The sequence below is a fragment of the Dermacentor albipictus genome, unplaced genomic scaffold (assembly GCF_038994185.2).
Source record: "Dermacentor albipictus isolate Rhodes 1998 colony unplaced genomic scaffold, USDA_Dalb.pri_finalv2 scaffold_15, whole genome shotgun sequence".
Lineage (NCBI taxonomy): Eukaryota > Metazoa > Arthropoda > Arachnida > Ixodida > Ixodidae > Dermacentor > Dermacentor albipictus.
In genome coordinates, this window is record NW_027225569.1 from 10,565,001 (window position 1) to 10,582,630 (window position 17,630).

The 17,630-nt window shown below is 49.5% G+C and overlaps 1 protein-coding gene across 2 annotated transcripts in view; it reads right to left on the bottom strand.

Annotated features, from left to right (window-relative positions):
• The window catches only part of LOC135914139 (uncharacterized), a 120,235-nt gene that overhangs the window by 49,346 nt on the left and 53,259 nt on the right, over nt 1-17,630 (bottom strand). For both annotated transcript variants that reach the window (XM_065446893.1, XM_065446892.1), the window contains exons 6-7: nt 12,618-12,749; nt 1,268-1,372 (exon numbers count right to left, since the gene is read on the bottom strand). In XM_065446893.1, the coding sequence (XP_065302965.1) occupies nt 1,268-1,372; nt 12,618-12,749 (237 nt within the window). The remainder of the gene's footprint in view (nt 1-1,267; nt 1,373-12,617; nt 12,750-17,630) is intronic.

Consider the following 17,630-nt stretch of genomic DNA (forward strand, 5'->3'; position numbering starts at 1 on the left):
GTGCGCTTGATCAAGTTTTTGTTCGAATAAACAGATACTCTGTGCCTCACACGTATGTATCGTGCTTCTCAATCAATCATCCTCTGCTCGTCGCCGTAAGCGACAGACGAGAAGATGACACTCAGCTATTTTTCTTTAGGACTTCCAAACTGTAGGGAATTTCGTTCTGTGCTGCACAGATGGCTAGAACACATACCGGATGTTTCAGCGAATACTTTCAAATAAAGAGAAATGACCGTGGCAGATAGCCAATTTCTAGTGGATGTGTTGGTCTCCACAAAGAGGCGCACATTGCTTGCACAAAAACTAACTATAATTACCTGCTAATTAGAAAAACGCTAATTAAGTGTTCAGCTACGTGGCTTATGGCAAATCTTGCAATTTCGAATTTTAGCTGGGTATTTCGTAATGTGGATCCACTTGGAACGAATTCGCAGGATGAGATATTAGTTTCCGAACAATGCCGAGTAATGCATTACTGTTCCGGTTACTTTTGCGCTTCAGAGCGTAAAACGACGTTTTGTTCATAAAGTAAGTGGAACGGCCGGGCATTCTTACAAGAAGTTTGACAGCGAATGTCTCGTAAATGGTGTTATCCACACAATTCTTTTCAAGTGGATGTTTTTACGGTCTCACGCGCTAGGATTTGTAGATAGCAAAATATATCATTAGGTAATTCCTAAATCAGCTAATCAGTGCATTATCCTTAATTAGCTTATTGTGAATTTTAATATTTTGTACAAGTGTTGTACGCCCCTTCGAGCAGACCAGCTCTTAAACTAGAATCGCGCTATCTGCTGCAGGCAATGTTTAAACATTTTTAAAAGTGTTCGCTGGAACACCATGTATAACATCTACATATATTCAAATGTACAATATTGCAGTTATAGGTGCATATCTAAAGCAACTGAACGACGTAAATGTAAATGAAATTCTGATATTTAATATGCCATATAACCCTGTTTGTGTCTCAGTAATTACGTAATCACAAGAATTCCTCACGTCAGCAGTTACGTACCACCAGTCACGAGAAAATGTTAATCACGTTGCCATCGCCATTAATCTCCATACGCAGAATGGGCCGTAAATGTTTTGACGTCAGTTTCAAGCCATCTACCAATGTCAAGAGTAATTGCCCAAGATTCGACGGCAGAGAATGCGAGAACCATATTTGGTTCTAGAATTGATAAAGCGTTTTCTAACCGTTACTCATTTTGGAGGAAGTAGAGAAGTGAGCGGCGAAACGGAGGTAAACATGTGCACCTACCTGGGACTACTGTCGTCGTCGTCGTAGTGGTGGTCGTCGTCGATGTAGTAGTCGTTGTTGTCGTTGTAGTAGCAAGCGTGATTTTAACTGTCCAGGGCATCTGAACTGCCAAAAAGAAGAGAAGAAAACTGTACGACAAAGCGCTGCTCTTTAGAGAAACACGGAAAGAAATTTTCAACCATAACTCATGCAGTGCATGAAAACCTTGCGTGTTCCTTACGCCAACTTTGAAAGCTTCCTTTCTTTTGACCGTTTCTGAATATTATGTCAGACGTCCTTAAAGCGTCCTTACCATGAAGGACGGCTGAAGGAAGCAAGTATATTCTTAAATCTCCCTTCACCCGTTCTCACGTGAGGAATGCTTTGTTTAGGGAACTAACTCTTTGCAGGCATCTGTGTTCCTGGGCACTTTCGTAAGTCTCATCCTAACAACTCTATTCAGTAACGTAAATGTCGTTCGTGAAATGCTAGTTATTACACAAATGAAATGAAATGGAATGAAATAGGTTACAAAAATGGCACGTTTTTTCCCCAGTGACGTTCAACGCTAAGGCATGTAAAGGCACCTTGCGGACACCAATACGGTGGCCTGAGCCGAAAAGGGAGCCGGCGGCTTCGGTTACACAAAGGCGTCTTCCTGTGCTTTTTCATTTGTTCGTGCTCAACTGACAGTTTAGTTTGCGTGTTTGCTTTAAGCTTCTGTCATGATGCTTCGACAGCAATACATTGGTGACAGTAGGGCGCTATTTCTCAGGTGCGTACTCAATATTTTCTCGCTGTGGTCTTAACTAGAGAGGCGGCACTAGTTGAACATGGAACCAAGATTCGCCGGCGGTTGAGGCAAGCAACTCCCGCTGATCTCGGAGGACATAGCCTAAATAATTGCCTGTACTTTATTCTGCCATCTCCTGGAACACGCAGCCGCTGAAGTGCAGTGTACTAGAACTTGCTAGTGTGTTCAGGAGTGGCGTACGCCAGGCATTGGTGTGGGCTGCCAGCGCGGAAACGTCGGGCCCGGCCATGCGACAACAACGCCATCGTCAACATCGGTCGTTGACCCAGAAATGCGGTTATCAGTTACACTGGTTGTGCGTGGCTCACGTGGGCATCCAAGTTCGTGATGTTTGTTATTTTTCCTAGTTTTTGTAATTTATGTGACGCATTCGCATACAATAAAGGCTTGATTTTCGCCGATTTATTCAGCTTGACGTCCAGACACCGGTTGCTGCCGCAATATTGTCATCCGCGATTAGTAATATACTAAAGTAATGAAGTCATTTTATTCGCCTAATATTTGTATTTGTTCATCTAAATAACGAGTATGGTTGCGTTTATTCAGGAACATTTGTTTATTTATTCACTCATGTATTGATTTTGAATGTTGGCTCGTGTCTTTCGAGATCCCGGCAGCCGCATCTCGATGGGGGCAAACAAAAAGCGCCAGAGTCCCGTGGATTGAGCACACGTGAAAGGTCACCTGTCAGAAGTTTTCTGAAGGCTGCATGATAATCAAGCGTGATTCATGTTCAAGTGATGGCTGTTGTGCTAAAACTACAGTAATTATACATTAATTGTATATTTCACATTAAACAGGTTCGTAAATCTGTATTCCTTTTCTAATTAAGTATTGCTGCTATACTGAATACCTGGTTCACCAAGTGACTTTACATATAAAGAAGGCAGTCAGATTACATAACGTTAATTTATTTTATATATATATATATATATATATATATATATATATATATATATATATATATATCTGTGGCGACACACTCTGCGCATATTTCTGCGCACCTGCCATCTTATCATCTGGCCAAGCATACCACAGCTGCACGCTGGATTGCATGGTCGATAAAGCATAGCGCCACCGCCATGTCACCCGAGGTATGCGTCACCGACGGTGGCTATAAGAACAGGCTGCCTGGCTGATAAAAGCCGCCTTCTACCACCAGCTACTGTGACAAACGTAGCGTTGGTACGCCCGTCCGCTGACATCGTTCGCCGAATAAAGACGCGTTGCGTTTTTATGTTGGGATTCGTCCTTCGCTAGCCGCGACATCCCCACATCTGGTGACCCGGACAACGAACAGCAACGCATCGCCATGGACGAACAAGACGCCCTTCAACGACAGCTGGAACTCCTCAACAGACAGCTTCACACGCAGCAAGAGGCGATCCAGAGGCAAGAGCGACAGCTTCAGGAACGGCACGACCAGCTCAATGGTTCCGTGCAGCAGCATCCTGCTGGTTCCGCCGAGGACGCCACAACCCCGGCAGACGGCATCCCGCACGCTGCCCCGCACGGCGTCTGGCGTGTCGCTGTCAAGCTTCCGCCGTTTTGGGCCGACTCGCCCGAAGTATGGTTCGCCCAAGTCGAGGCCCAGTTCTCTCTTGCGCACATCACACAAGACCGGACCCGCTACGACTATGTCGTCGCCCACCTAGATGCCCGCTACGCCAGCGAGGTCCGGGATATCCTTGCCAATCCACCAACGGCCAACCTTTACGAACACCTCAAGACGGAACTCATTCGCCGCCTGTCACTCTCGGACGACGAGAAGGTGCGACAACTTCAGTCCGCAGAACTTGCCGAGCGCAAGCCTTCGCAGCTCCTCCGCCACATACGTGCTCTCGCGGGCAACATGGAAGTCCAGGATTCCTTACTGCGAGCACTTTGGCTTCAACGACTTCCACCGCACGTCCAGGCAATTCTGCAGGCTCAGCTTATGCTACCTCTCGACCAACTCGCCGGAATCGCTGACCGCGTCATTGAGGTCTCTTTGCCGCCGTTATCGCCCACCGTCCAGGCTGTCGCCGCACCGCCGAACACCATAGAGCTTGCGCGGCGTATCGACGATATCAACCGACAGCTCAGCTCCATTCAACGACGCCTGGATCAACACTTCCCGACGCGCCACTCGTAAAGCCGTGGCCAGAACACTACCCCGTCGCAGCAGCCTGGTGACGACGACCGGTGTTACTACCATAGACGCTTCGGGGACAGAGCACGGCAATGTCGACCGCCCTGCTCCGCTAGAAATCAGGGAAACGCCAACGGCAGCTCGTAGCCACGGCTGCGAGCTGCCAACCTGGAGGCCATCGCATCTTCGTCACCGACCAAATTACAAAGCAGCGGTTCCTTGTCGACAGCGGTCCCGACATTTGCTGCTACCCGCGAGCCCACCTTCAAGGTCCCCGTCCTTCTACGTCTTTCGAGCTCAGCGCGGCAAACCGGTCCACTATCAAAACTTACGGCTCGCTCCGCCTGCACGTCCAGCTCAAAAACCTACGCCCTGACCTTCATTGGAATTTTGCCATCGCCGACGTAACAGAGCCAATCATCGGCTCAGACTTTTTGGCGCACTACAACCTCCTTCCGGACTGCCGCCACGACCGTCTCATCGACGCGACAACGGGACATTCTGCGCCAGGTCAGCGAACGACTACCCACCAGCCAAGCATCAAAGTACTCAGCGTCGAACATAATTCACCGTACCACGCCATTCTCGCCGAATTTCCCGGTTTGACGCGCCCCAGCGGGTTGCCACGCGACGTGCAGCATACCACCTTGCACTACATCCGGACCACCCCAGGGCTCCCGGTTTTCTGTCGCGCCCGTCGCTTTGCCCCGGACCGCATGCGCATAGCCAAAGCAGAGTTCGAAGCCATGCTCCAGGAGGGAATCGCCCGCCCCTCCGACGGCCCATGGGCCTCACCACTTCACCTCGTCCCCAAGAAGACCGAAGGCTGGCGGCCCTGTGGGGACTACCGTGCCCTCAACGCCCGCACAATTCCGGACAGGTACCCCGTTCACCACATACAGGACTTCGCACATCGCATTTCCGGCTGCCACGTTTTTTCCGTGCTAGACTTGGTCAAGGCCTACACGCAGATACCCGTCAATCCGGACGACGTCCCGAAAACTGCAATCATTACTCCTTTCGGCTTGTTCGAGTTTCCCTTCATGAGCTTTGGCCTGAAGAACAGTGGGCAAACCTTTCAACGCTTCATCGACGAAGTCGTCCGCGGCCTCGACTTCTGCTTCGTCTATCTTGATGACATATTGGTCTTTTCCCGCAACGCCGACGAACACCACAGGCACCTTCGCCTGCTTTTCCAACGCCTCGATGACCACGGCCTTCTCGTCAATGTCCCGAAGAGCACGCTCGGCGCTTCAGTCGTCAAATTCCTCGGCCATGAAGTTTCGTCAGAGGGAACTCGACCCTTACCTGAACGCATCTCAGACATGCAAAATTACCCTCAACCAACCACCGCTAAAGACCTTCGCCGTTTCCTCGGGATGCTGAACTTTTACAGGCGTTTCTTGCCACACGCAGCCGAGTACCAGGCTCCCCTCCATGATGCCTTGGCTGGTCTACGAGGAAACCAACCCATCACGTGGACACCGCCTTTAACAGAACTTTTTGAAAAATGCAAAGCTGCTCTTTGCACCGCCACACTTCTCTCCCATCCTGTGCCAGACGCTCCCTTGGGGCTCTTCACGGACGCCTCTAGCATCGCCGTAGGCGCCGCCCTTATGCAGCACGTAGACAACACCTGGCATCCCTTGGCGTTCTTCTCCAAGAAACTCTCAGCTCGCAAAACGACCCCTTCTGCGGCCACTCCCACCGACGAAACCACGACCCCCGCGCCGTCGAGTTCGCCAGCTTACTACAGAGAACTTCTGGCGATATACGAAGCAGTTCAGCACTTTCGCCACATTCTCGAAGCACACTGCACTATCTACACCGACCATAAACCTCTGACCTACGCCTTTTCTCAGCGCCGCGACAAACTCCCACCGGTTCAGCAGAACCAGCTCTCGTTCATCGCCCAGTTTACCACCGACATCCAACATGTCAGCGGGAAGGACAATCTGGTCGCCGACGCGCTTTCACGTGTGGCAGCTATTAGCCCTTCACAGATAACAGCTGATGTCCTCGCCGAGGCTCAGACTACGGACGCTGAACTGCAGGACCTTCTTAAGGGCGGGTCCTCGCTACAACTGCAGCAAGTCCCCATACCTGAATCGACAAAGACTATCTACTGCGACATGTCAACAGCACGAAGCAGGCCTTACGTGCCCCTTTCCCATCGCCGTGGCCTCTTTAACCAGCTACATAATCTCAGCCATCCCGGCATACGCGCCTCTGCACGCCTCGTGCCTGGCCGCTATGTCTGGCCCTCCATGCAACGTGATTGCCGCACTTGGCCGCGCTCCTGCATTCAATGCCAGCGCGCTAAAGTGACCAGGCATGTCACTTCACCACTCGGCGCATTCCCCCAGACCTCTGGTCGGTTTCAACTCGTCCACCTTGATATCATAGGGCCCTTGCCTCCAGCTGGACGCTATCGCTACTGCCTCACCGCCATCGATCGGTACACTCGATGGCCTGAGGCATGGACCCTCGAGGGAACCACTGCGGAAGACGTCGCCTCGGCCTTCTTCGCCGGCTGGATTGCCCGCTTCGGGCCCCCTCGCCGCGTCACCACCGACCAAGGACGACAGTTCGAATCGCACCTTTTCCGGCTGCTCGGGCTGACCATCGGGTTCGAACGCTCGTGGACCACCAGCTACCACCCATGCTCCAACGGGATGATCGAACGTTTCCACCGACAGTTCAAAGCAGCCATCATGTGCCACCCGGACTCAACCTGGCCTGAAGCCATCCTAGCCGTCACCCTAGGTCTTCGCGCCACCTTTAAGCCCGACATTCAGGCTACACCCGCAGAGCTCGTCTACGGGGAACCTCTCCGCCTCTCAGGCGAATTTCTCGCTGCACCGCCATCCACCACCGTGACGTCAGATCCCACCGATTTCATCGCCCGGCTCCGACGCACTATCGCTACCCTCCGCCCGTCACCTGCAGCTCACCACTGTAAGACAGCGCCCTTCGTCTTCAAGGATCTGGCAACGTGCTCGCACACTTTTCTCCGCGACGACACCGTCCGCCGGCTCTCTACAGCCACCTTACAGCGGACCCTACCCAGTTATCCGTCGCGATAACAAAACCTTCACCCTGCGCATTAAAGCGAACGCCGTCCGCGTCTCTATCGACCGGCTGAAGCCGGCCTACAGCGATTCCGCCGAACCAGCGAATACCAGTACACCCACAGACGTCCATCCACGACCGCCGACATCGCAGCCCGCTTCCGTCATTACGCGCAGCGGACGTCTCGTACGCTGCCCAGATTTTTTCAAGCCCTGAAGGCACTCCACTCCGCGGGGGGGGTGATGTGGCGACACACTCTGCGCATATTTCTGCGCACCTGCCATCTTATCATCTGGCCAAGCATACCACAGCTGCACGCTGGATTGCATGGTCGATAAAGCATAGCGCCACCGCCATGTCACCCGAGGTATGCGTCACCGACGGTGGCTATAAGAGCAGGCTGCCTGGCTGATAAAAGCCGCCTTCTACCACCAGCTACTGTGACAAACGTAGCGTTGGTACGCCCGTCCGCTGACATCGTTCGCCGAATAAAGACGCGTTGCGTTTTAGAGCGCAGCTCTTTGGCGTCCGTTCCTGGGTTTCGCGTCGTCGTCGTCGTCGGCGTTGTCGTCGGCCTCGTAACCAGCTCGCCGACGAATCTGCTGCTCCGCCGCCGCGCATGCGCGCTGTCGGCTCTCCGGGCGAGGGAGGATGATGGAAGGGAGGAGGAGAGACTGTTGAGGAGGGCTGGCTACACAAATGGCTCTTTGGCGTCCGTTCCTGGGTTTCGCGTCGTAGCTCGCCGACGAATCTGCTCCGCCGCCGCGCATGCGCGCTGTCGGCTCTCCGGGCGAGGGAGGATGATGGAAGGGAGGAGGAGAGACTGTGGAGGAGGGCTGGCTACACAAATGGCTCTTTGGCGTCCGTTCCTGGGTTTCGCGTCGTAGCTCGCCGACGAATCTGCTCCGCCGCCGCGCATGCGCGCTGTCGGCTCTCCGGGCGAGGGAGGATGATGGAAGGGAGGAGGAGAGACTGTGGAGGAGGGCTGGCTACACAAATGGCTCTTTGGCGTCCGTTCCTGGGTTTCGCGTCGTCGTCGGCGTTATCTTCGGCCTCATAACCAGCTCCGCCCCCCTTTCATCCCCCCAGCGCTAGCAGCGACCGACTGATACCGCTTTCGTGAGTCCGCTACCGCACTCACGAAAGACGTCGTGCACTTCCTGCAACTCGCATTAACCGTCCATCGATCCACACCGATGTTAGTAGTGGGGGACTTTAATGTTGACATAAAGACAAACAGCAATTTCCTAACACTTATGCCGGAGAACATCCCGTTCCTCTCGCTCGTAACGCGTCCCACGGCTGTGACAACCTCGCGAGGCACTTGTATAGATCTCGTCTTTGAGAATCAAGCATTGGTGTACCAAGTCAAACATATATCAGTCTATTTCTCCGACCACAAAGCTTCCTTCATGACTGTCAGGAACTGTTAGTGGAGTCTTTGTTAAAGGAATACGTGTGAAAAATAAAAAAAAATTCTGTGATAGCGCATACATGTGTTGCTCGATTTCTTTGCCTCAATCTATCGAAAAGGTGAAACAGCTTATTTGCTGCGCTCAAATTTCGCATTAGGAAGTAACGTAATCGTCGGTAATTTTTTTTTATGTTGTGATTCGTCTTTCGCTACCGCGACATCCCCACGCACACACACACACACACACACACACACACACACACACACACACACACACATATATATATATATATATATATATATATATATATATGTATGTATGTATGTATATATATATATATATATATGTATGTATATATGTGTGTGTGTGTGTGTGTGTGTGTGTGTGTGTGTGTGTGTGTGTGTGTGTGTGCGACAACACCCGTGTACTTAGCTTTAGGTGCCCGTTAAAGCACCCCAGACGGTCGAAATTTCCGGAGTCCTCCACTACGGCGTGCCTCATAATCAGAAAGTGGTTTTGGCACGTAAAAACCCATAATTTATTATATATATATATATATATATATATATATATATATATATATATATATATATATATGTATGTATATATATATCATAACCCCCTCATGCGTTGGAAGCCTGTGAGGACATTGAACAAAATGAATAACTGAATCTGCAAACATTGACAAATGCAACCGGCACAAGAAGCCATTGTTGGAGACCGTGCCAAAGGGAGCAAGCGGCTTTCATATATGATGATGATGATGATCGTTTATTTGCAGTCACATCGAAACGGGGCGGTGACAGTCACCTAGACTGCTTGACATAATCAGGTATCCCATACAGGGTATTCATTCTAATGTTTTCGTGTACATCTCCTTGATCTTTGTAGAGCACAGCTCTTTCGCCCCTGTTCCTGCGGCAAGCGTCGGCGTCGACAGCGGCGTAACAGCAAAACATAAAAAAGCGAACGCGGACCGTAGCGGCCAGGAGGAAAGCGCAGTGCGACGATGGGGCCTGAGTAGCACGCGTCGTCTGGGAGGTCTGGGAGGAGATCAAGGGATTTGGCACTGTTATTGTAATGCTCGGCTAATTAGAAAGCAAAAGCTGGTTGTTTTTAATGAAATAAGAAGTTCTGAATATTGATGACGTTCTTGTCAACACAATATGAAGGTGCACGTTAAAGAACCCCAGGTGGTCCAAATTTCTGGCGTCCCCTACTACGGCGTGCTTCATATTCAAGTCGTAGTTTTGGCGCGTAAAAACTCATAATTCAGCGCAATATGCCAGAATGATAATAGTTCACACCAAAACCAGTATTACAGACTCAACCTTCTGGGTGAGTCAAGCGGGTTTGCGCTGGGTATATGGTTTCAGCCCGGTGTTAAATCCGTCGGGGCAGAATGTCTTCCTTTGGTGAGTCGCGCTGTGGTATAGTTCATCCTGATGAGGTGATCGAGTACGGCAAAAGGGCCATCATAGTGCACCAATAATCCGTGTTCACAGACCGCGTTTCCGTGCTGGGGTCACCAACTAGACCAAAAAACTTGCTGTATAGACGACACCACAGCGGCAGCTGTTGTATCGTGTGTATGATTTATCATGGGAAGTTAGCATGCGAAGACGAGCAAGCCGATGAGCATCTTCATCACGACAGGATGTCTCTGCCATAGAATGATCGCCAGTATAGTCGAAACAGCGAGGGTGGTGTCTAGGGTGAAACGAGACGGTGGCGCATACAGAAGAAAGAATGGGCTGTAGCAGGTCGTCGGGTGCCTTGCGGGATGGGAAGCTTACGTCATAAACGAAATAATTCCAGTCTTATTCTTATGATTTGATGCGACATAGATTTGTAAGCATAAGCGTTCGGCTGTCACGTTCTGTAAGCACACGTGTTTGGGAATGGTACAACATGGAATGTCAGAAGGTAGGAGCTTACAAGAGTATGAGCTTCTCGACATCTGCAGTGAACTGCAGCCAGTTGCCACGGTCGCTGACTAGCACTGGAGGCTGCCCTTGCCGGGGAATTATGAAGCGAAGGAAGAAAAGAGAGAGAGCAGCAGCAATGGCTGCCGTCTCGCAGTAACAAGTATTGCGGTCAACACAAACCACTATCTAGTTTTCACCCGCGGTAACTCGTGGGAAAGACCAGCTTCCTCAAGCGGGGAGGTTGGAGGCAGCACAGGTTGGAGTTGAATGGCAGGATTTTTGTTTGCGTGTTTATGACACTGACACGTAGTGGTACTTGCAACATATTGTTGGCTTGTATGACGCATTTTCGCCAATAAAAGCGTTCTCGAGCCCAGTACAGAGACCGCGCTGGCCCCAGGAGGCTTGAGGTGGCGTCATCGCGCCTGATACGTACAGCAAAATGGTGAAGGCTCTCCGGACCCACCAATCTTATGGATGCATCAGTAGTAGTGTAGTTCTTTTCGTAGAATAAACCATCGCGGATGCGAAAAGAATGTGCAATGGCAGAATATCGCGTTGAGGAAAAACGTGGCTCAAGCTTTGGTATTTTAGCTCCTGAACCTTGAACGCATCACTGTCATGAAAGCAAAGCAGGTGCCATGGAAGCAAGATAGTGTTCAAACGCAGTCAGCGTCGCAGTTCGTGGAACCATTTAACATACTTGAAAGGCAGTCTGTGTCAGCATGGCGCCATCCGGTCTTGTACGACACAGCGAAATCCTACTCGTGAAATTTAACGGCCTGGCACGTAAGCCGACTAGATTGATCACAAAATTTAATGAGCCAGCAGATTGAGTGGTTGTCCGTGACAACTCTAAAGTGTCGGCCGTAGAATTGCGAAGGAAGCCTTTGAACCACGATGAATGCAATATAGTTCGGTGGCAAACTATTCGTCCGAAGGTCTCTGAAGGTTCAGGGCAAGGGGGTTGAGGACCTCTTTAAAAAACTGACACCCGCTTATGAAAACAAGAATTGTGTTTATATAAGCGGTTTCTTAAGTGTACGAACAACCTAAGAGCGCTTATATGAAAATTGGAGGCAGCTGCTCCATTCCAAGTTGTCATACGCTTGTTCGGAGCTTACACAAAGCAAAAAGAGTGCTATTAGCTGAAGGGAATGGTGAAAATGCCAACTTTGTTAGAGCGGTGATTTTTAGGACCTATATGTTCCTGGGCCTTTCCTGGAGCATATGTTAAATTATAGTACTATCCATCCCTTGATTTTCCCTATCATGGGTATTAATAGATTCTTTAAAATTGGATGTGCTTTAGTTCTGGATAAACCTAGTGGAGTAGCGATAGCTAAAGGCCGCCGGTTGCGCTTAGGCTTCGCTTGTAGTTAGACATGTTGCTATTAAACTTAAAGCTGGCCTACTTCTCACCATCCATACTGCGGCCTCAACTGTAGCGTCAGCGACGCGAGCTATCCCCTTCTGTACTCCGGTTATCGCATCTGCGGAGCGCGGGGTGTGACGTCATACAGAGAGCGCAGCGAGCGCCCAACGGCTAGGGTGCCTCGATGCGCGTGCTCCCCTCCGCCGCCGTGCGCATCGAGGTACCCTACCAACGGAAGCAGCGGTGGCCGCGCAGCGACCGCGACGAGCCAAATCGCTGGAGGATCGAGGGCTGTGTGGTGTGACGTCACAGTGCGGCCACGGCTCAAAGTGCGGCGATGGCGAAGAGGCGAAAACCTGGCGTAATATAGCTATCACTAAATAAAGAAGAATGTCTTGAGACTGACATTACTGCTGAAGCCAATGAGCAGTGTGCTACGGTCCTCTATGGTGGACATGGTCATTTTCATAAGTGCACTCAATTCATCCCAATCTAGCCGAAATGCTAAAGACATGGACGTTTTGAAACTGCAGCCCTCCTTGAACCACTCTTGTAGAAAAAAAAAACGAAGCAAAGAGTGAAATTACCATGTAATCAAGCATTGTTAACACATTTCGACAACAAAAAGACACCTACCAATGGGTGGGGTAGAAGATATCTGATCTGTTGTGGCCGGCGTTGGGTGCTTTGCTGCTGAGGGACGCGGATTTCCGAGTGGATCGCTTTCGATGTCTGCATCCGTGCGCGCGACGGTGGTGCCACCACCAACTGCATAGAAACAGGCCAAAATGGGTCACATGTAATATAACAAACGTTCCGGCTCAATTTGCCCAATCTAGCCCCACGTGACTACGATGTTTGACATTCTAGCGATTGTGTCGAGCAATGACGTATGTCATTGCCTGAGACTAACCAGCTAAATAATCCCCTGATGAGAAATGAAGGAAACGCTGTCAGAATTTAAGCCGCGAATACGAGTTAGGCTTATCCAAAAAGCGAGATGTGCGGTAAAGTCAAAGCCGCTCAGCCACCACCGGCACAGACGGCTTTAAACACATGACGAGAGCGTTTAATGAGGACACTGTGATGAAATTGTGGTATTTCCCTTCTCAATGGCGAGGGAGGTGATTATGTACCATAGGGACATGAAGTTATAAAGGGCCTTGTTCTGTACGATATACGACGAGTTCCAGACGGGCATATAACGCACTGCTTCTACGTAAATTGTTCTTTGAACGCAAAGTATGGACCGGTGTATGCTCCGAACTTCCAATCATGGCGTATGTTCGGATACAAGATATTGCCTCAAAAGTCGGTAGAACTACACGGATAAAGTTCGCTGGGTGTAGCCACCTTGCATATTCAAGGCAGCTGGAGTGAAATGTTTACTATGGGTGCATAAACGGCACTGAGAAGATTGCGATTCCCTATAACATATTGGGATTGATGCCATGTGAGTTGGTGTCCTCCAGCTGCATGAGCGCCCAAGTTAAGGCTCCTCATGTCGTAGCGCATGTTTCTTTAATTACAGCTGCATGTTTCCACAATTCAAGATCTTGTGTAGGTCCAGGACATTTCAGTATACGCTAAAGCGAAGCTGGCGTGAAGCGGCTATTCAATTGCCGTAAACTGTTCATGCTCGGCAACGTGATTTGAAGCATAGATGTTACTTACCTCCTCGGCAAATTAGTGATACGGAGAAGCCCCCACCAACATGGCCCACGTTATCCTCGCAACAGCGGATTACACTATATCCCAAATCAGGCCACTTTTGATAACGCCATCTCTAAAATTAGCCCATTTTCCTATGAAGAATGTTAGCGCCAGCCCACATAATGCGGCAAGAAACCGACCGAGTAGGCGTGGCAATGCCCCGCAAGAAGGCCATGAAACGTTTCAATTTAATAAAGAACTTAGGCTCTCGCAAACATATATAAGGTTCACTCATGATATTCAGGTACTCTCGCTTTACTGCACATTTTCGTAGAGAGCAGAGCCTGCAGATTTGTAGGGGTTGCACAGATGGGGAAACGGCTAAAACCACTTCGGCATAGCATGGCAGTCGCGGGTATGACCTATTCGGCAACACAAGGAAAACTCCATCACTAAGGAGGGTTCGTATACCGCGTGACTCCGCTAACGGAGGCCGAGCTGTTGTAAAAAAAAAAAGCGTGGGGGGCTACAGGACACGATGATGGAACCAACAGCGTTTGATTAGTAGTCGCCCTGCCACCGCTGCTGAATTTTTTGCGTTATTGATGTTTGGCTAATTAGTCAAATTTACTAGCCCAAATATGCAATAACGTGCACAAATGCGTAAGCTGCAAAGTCAAATTGTGGATCGCATTCCAAAACAACACGTTCGTCAACTTCCAACTGGCTACATTTCCTCCAGTTTCTTTTTTCCTTGTTTCAATGCGGTGGCGTTAAACCAGAAAGCCAAGGAAGCGTTCCCCAAAAGGCTTTCAAACAGCCAACGTTACTCAACGGTTGACTCGTGACCCCCAAAAAGCCACGAATCGACGGCGTATGCATTTGCTGGTGATGTTATGCTCAGCGAAAGCTTTCTGTGACATTGAGGGGAAGGCACAGCGGCGGAGGTTCCGCACATGCGTCACCGCGCCGAGTAGTCCGACAGCTTTTGGCAATGGTTTTTGGGCCCTCGGAGCAGACGCTGTATCGACGCAGATTGAACGTGCGGCTCAGTTGCGATATCCTAGACCTGGAAGCGATACCTCGCAAATTAGGTTGACTTCCACACTCAGTGATGTTTTTTTGTGTGTAGCTGTTTTAAATAAAGTTTTTATGTTTTCTCTTTCCCAGTTTAAATTACCGCGGATGAAAGTTCGATACTCATACTGGGAGCACTCTCGCTTTTGTGCAATTTGCCTCCGTAGCTGTGTCTTAATTGCCAAAGAAACATTTTCGCGTGCATACGCGTATTGCACCGCCTATAGAGGTTCACTGACGGCCATCTAGTGGGCGCTTCCGAAAGTATTAATGCGATGTAGTGGCCGACAACCCTTTGCAACAAGGATGGGAGAAGTTAGGGGCCGCGACTTTGTCTTTATTCCGATGTCACACCGCTACGTCAGCGTTGACAGCTGCAGGAAAGGCGCAAAGTTATATAAGGGCGAACATGTACACAGTGGAATCGGCCATGAAGGAAAGCATGTTTGCATACGTGTCATACGCGTCCAGCACACAAGTGCAACGAAGCTCAGTTACGAAAGTATAGCTCGTGTAAAGTAGCCACTTCGTTTTATTGACTAAGAAACTGTCTCAATCGTTATGTTGTTTAGTTTGCCCTAGCCCTAACACTGTTTTTGCACTTCAACAACACGCACATGCCTTCGCGTGCAAACTTATATCTCTCCACACGGCTCGATGCTGGCACATATTTTAGTGATCTTGCAAACGATGAGTACACGTGACGTTCCCAAGAAAGTGCTGTCTATGTGACCTCAAGAATAGTAATTGCAAATTTGTTAATGGGAATACGTACATTTGTGAACGAATTCACCGAGCACTGAGGAAATGAAAACTATGAGTTAGCGCTGCGCCGCCCTTTCAATTCTGCTGCTTACGTCGTCGTTATTGCTGTAGGTAGCACAATCTCAAATTTTCTTAGTGACCTGCCTGGAAACATGCAAAGCTGAAGTCTTAACAAACTTATAGGGAGATTTTTCTAATATTAACGAAGAAGGGAGCCACACAATGCATTTAAAGGTGGGCCAGTGCCGGCAAGGCCAGGTTTTGTCCTACGTCTCGCAGGCATTACACTGCTACGCCGCGAAAGATAATAAGAAAGAAATCCCTACAAAATTCAAATTTAAAAGAGCACTACTCGTAGTATGTCTGCTCAGAGACCACCACACAGTAAAATAATTTACACCCTTGATGGTGAGAATTGCGAATCATAACACCCTTGAAGGGTGTTTTCATCCAAGAAACATCCCATCATCATGACTTTTTGCGAAGCATAGGGAAGTTCTAGGTGCCATAACACCCTTTTACCCACCGAAAGGGTGCACTGACTAAGAATATTGGGGGTGGGTGCAAGGGTGTTTTTGTTTGTTTTTATCACATTCACAAACATACAGTTGCACGAAGAGACGGCGTGTCCCACGGCACTAAAAACCAGTGGCGGATCCAGAAATGTGCCCTCCCCTACCCCAACCACTTCCCCTCGAGACATGTCGGGCTTTCAGTGCCGACAAAACTCCTGAAGAGAGTCCCCCTCCGTTTCACTGTCTGTTTTGATAAGCCCTTTTTAAATATGTCCTGCGAAAAACCTGTTGCTGAAGCACTACTATCTACTATGTCACAGTGTTCCAGGTGGCACACAGTTCTTAAATGTCGTCACGCACAAATTCCGAGGAATCCAAAAGCGCGCACCTACTTTTTCTAGTATTGAGTATTTAACCAAAAGAAAAATGTTCAAAATGTTCACAGCACGGCAGAACTACTGGAGCTCTTGCTTTTGGGACGCCAGGAATCTAGCAAAACGAATAGGCCACGTGACAGCATGCAGCTGGACGCGCCACAATTGCTCTAAAGCAGTGCGGTCGTCTAGGTTTCTTTCAAGCATGACAAAACAGGCAGAAAAGGGTGCGACGAACCATACGCGGACAAAAGATACGCCGATTCGAGAAGCTTTGACCCCACCTGACCTTCTTTCGCCGAATCAATAACCCCAATTCGTTCTGCTTCTCTCAAGTTTATAAACAAGGTAGGTTCGTTGGCAAACTTGAACCTTCTCACCCACCACAATGCTTTGCTCAAGCAGTATCTGCGGAAAGAGCCGTGCAAAACGCTCATGGCTTCGCGTCTGCGTCAATTTACGATGCTGGCTGTACAAAAAGAAACTGTTAAGTTTGTAGTTGTATAGTAAGGGAAAGTTCTACTGGCTTACAAACAGCTGCCTGAATGGAGTGCTCAAAAAGAAAGGGAGAATAATCTAAGAAAGTATAGAGAACCAACGTACAACTTGCGATGCATAAAGTATTTACAACACCGACTAACAGCGGTATTTACTCAAATATTTCCCCTCCCAAACTGGCGACAGTATTATTGCATGCATGAATAGGATATTAAGCCAATCATTGTAGATATAACGAGATTCCAGAAATTGGCGGGGCATTTGCAGACCCATCTTTGTTCACGGAACAGTGGTGAGCCATTTTTGAAGTGTGCGCGCTACTGTCCACCTGCCAAGTACGTTCGCGATGTCTTGGCATATGCAGACCCGTCTCGCGAGACTCGCCCGTCTCCCCTCGCTAGACGGGTAGGACAGGTGCACATGCTGAATACGGGAAAGAAATACTTTGCAGAATGAAATTGAATTTTGTCAAAACACCAGAGCTCTGGATTGCAGGTTACAGCGTGCACAGGGGCGTTCTGCCAGATTTTAAAACGAAGCTTTCTATGCCTCCTCCCTCACTCTTTCCAATTCTGCTGCTGCTGCTGCTGCTGTCACTGGCTTGCCAGCCACGTCGGTGGGTAGTTTGAGGGCGTGCATAATGAACATGAGAGGGACGCGGGGAAGGCGTGTGCGAGTCCTTTTAGCGAGAACTTCGTGGGCATCGCTACAATACTCTTTGGACCTCTTTGGCCGTCACAATGCCCACTGAAACACCCTGGCCATCG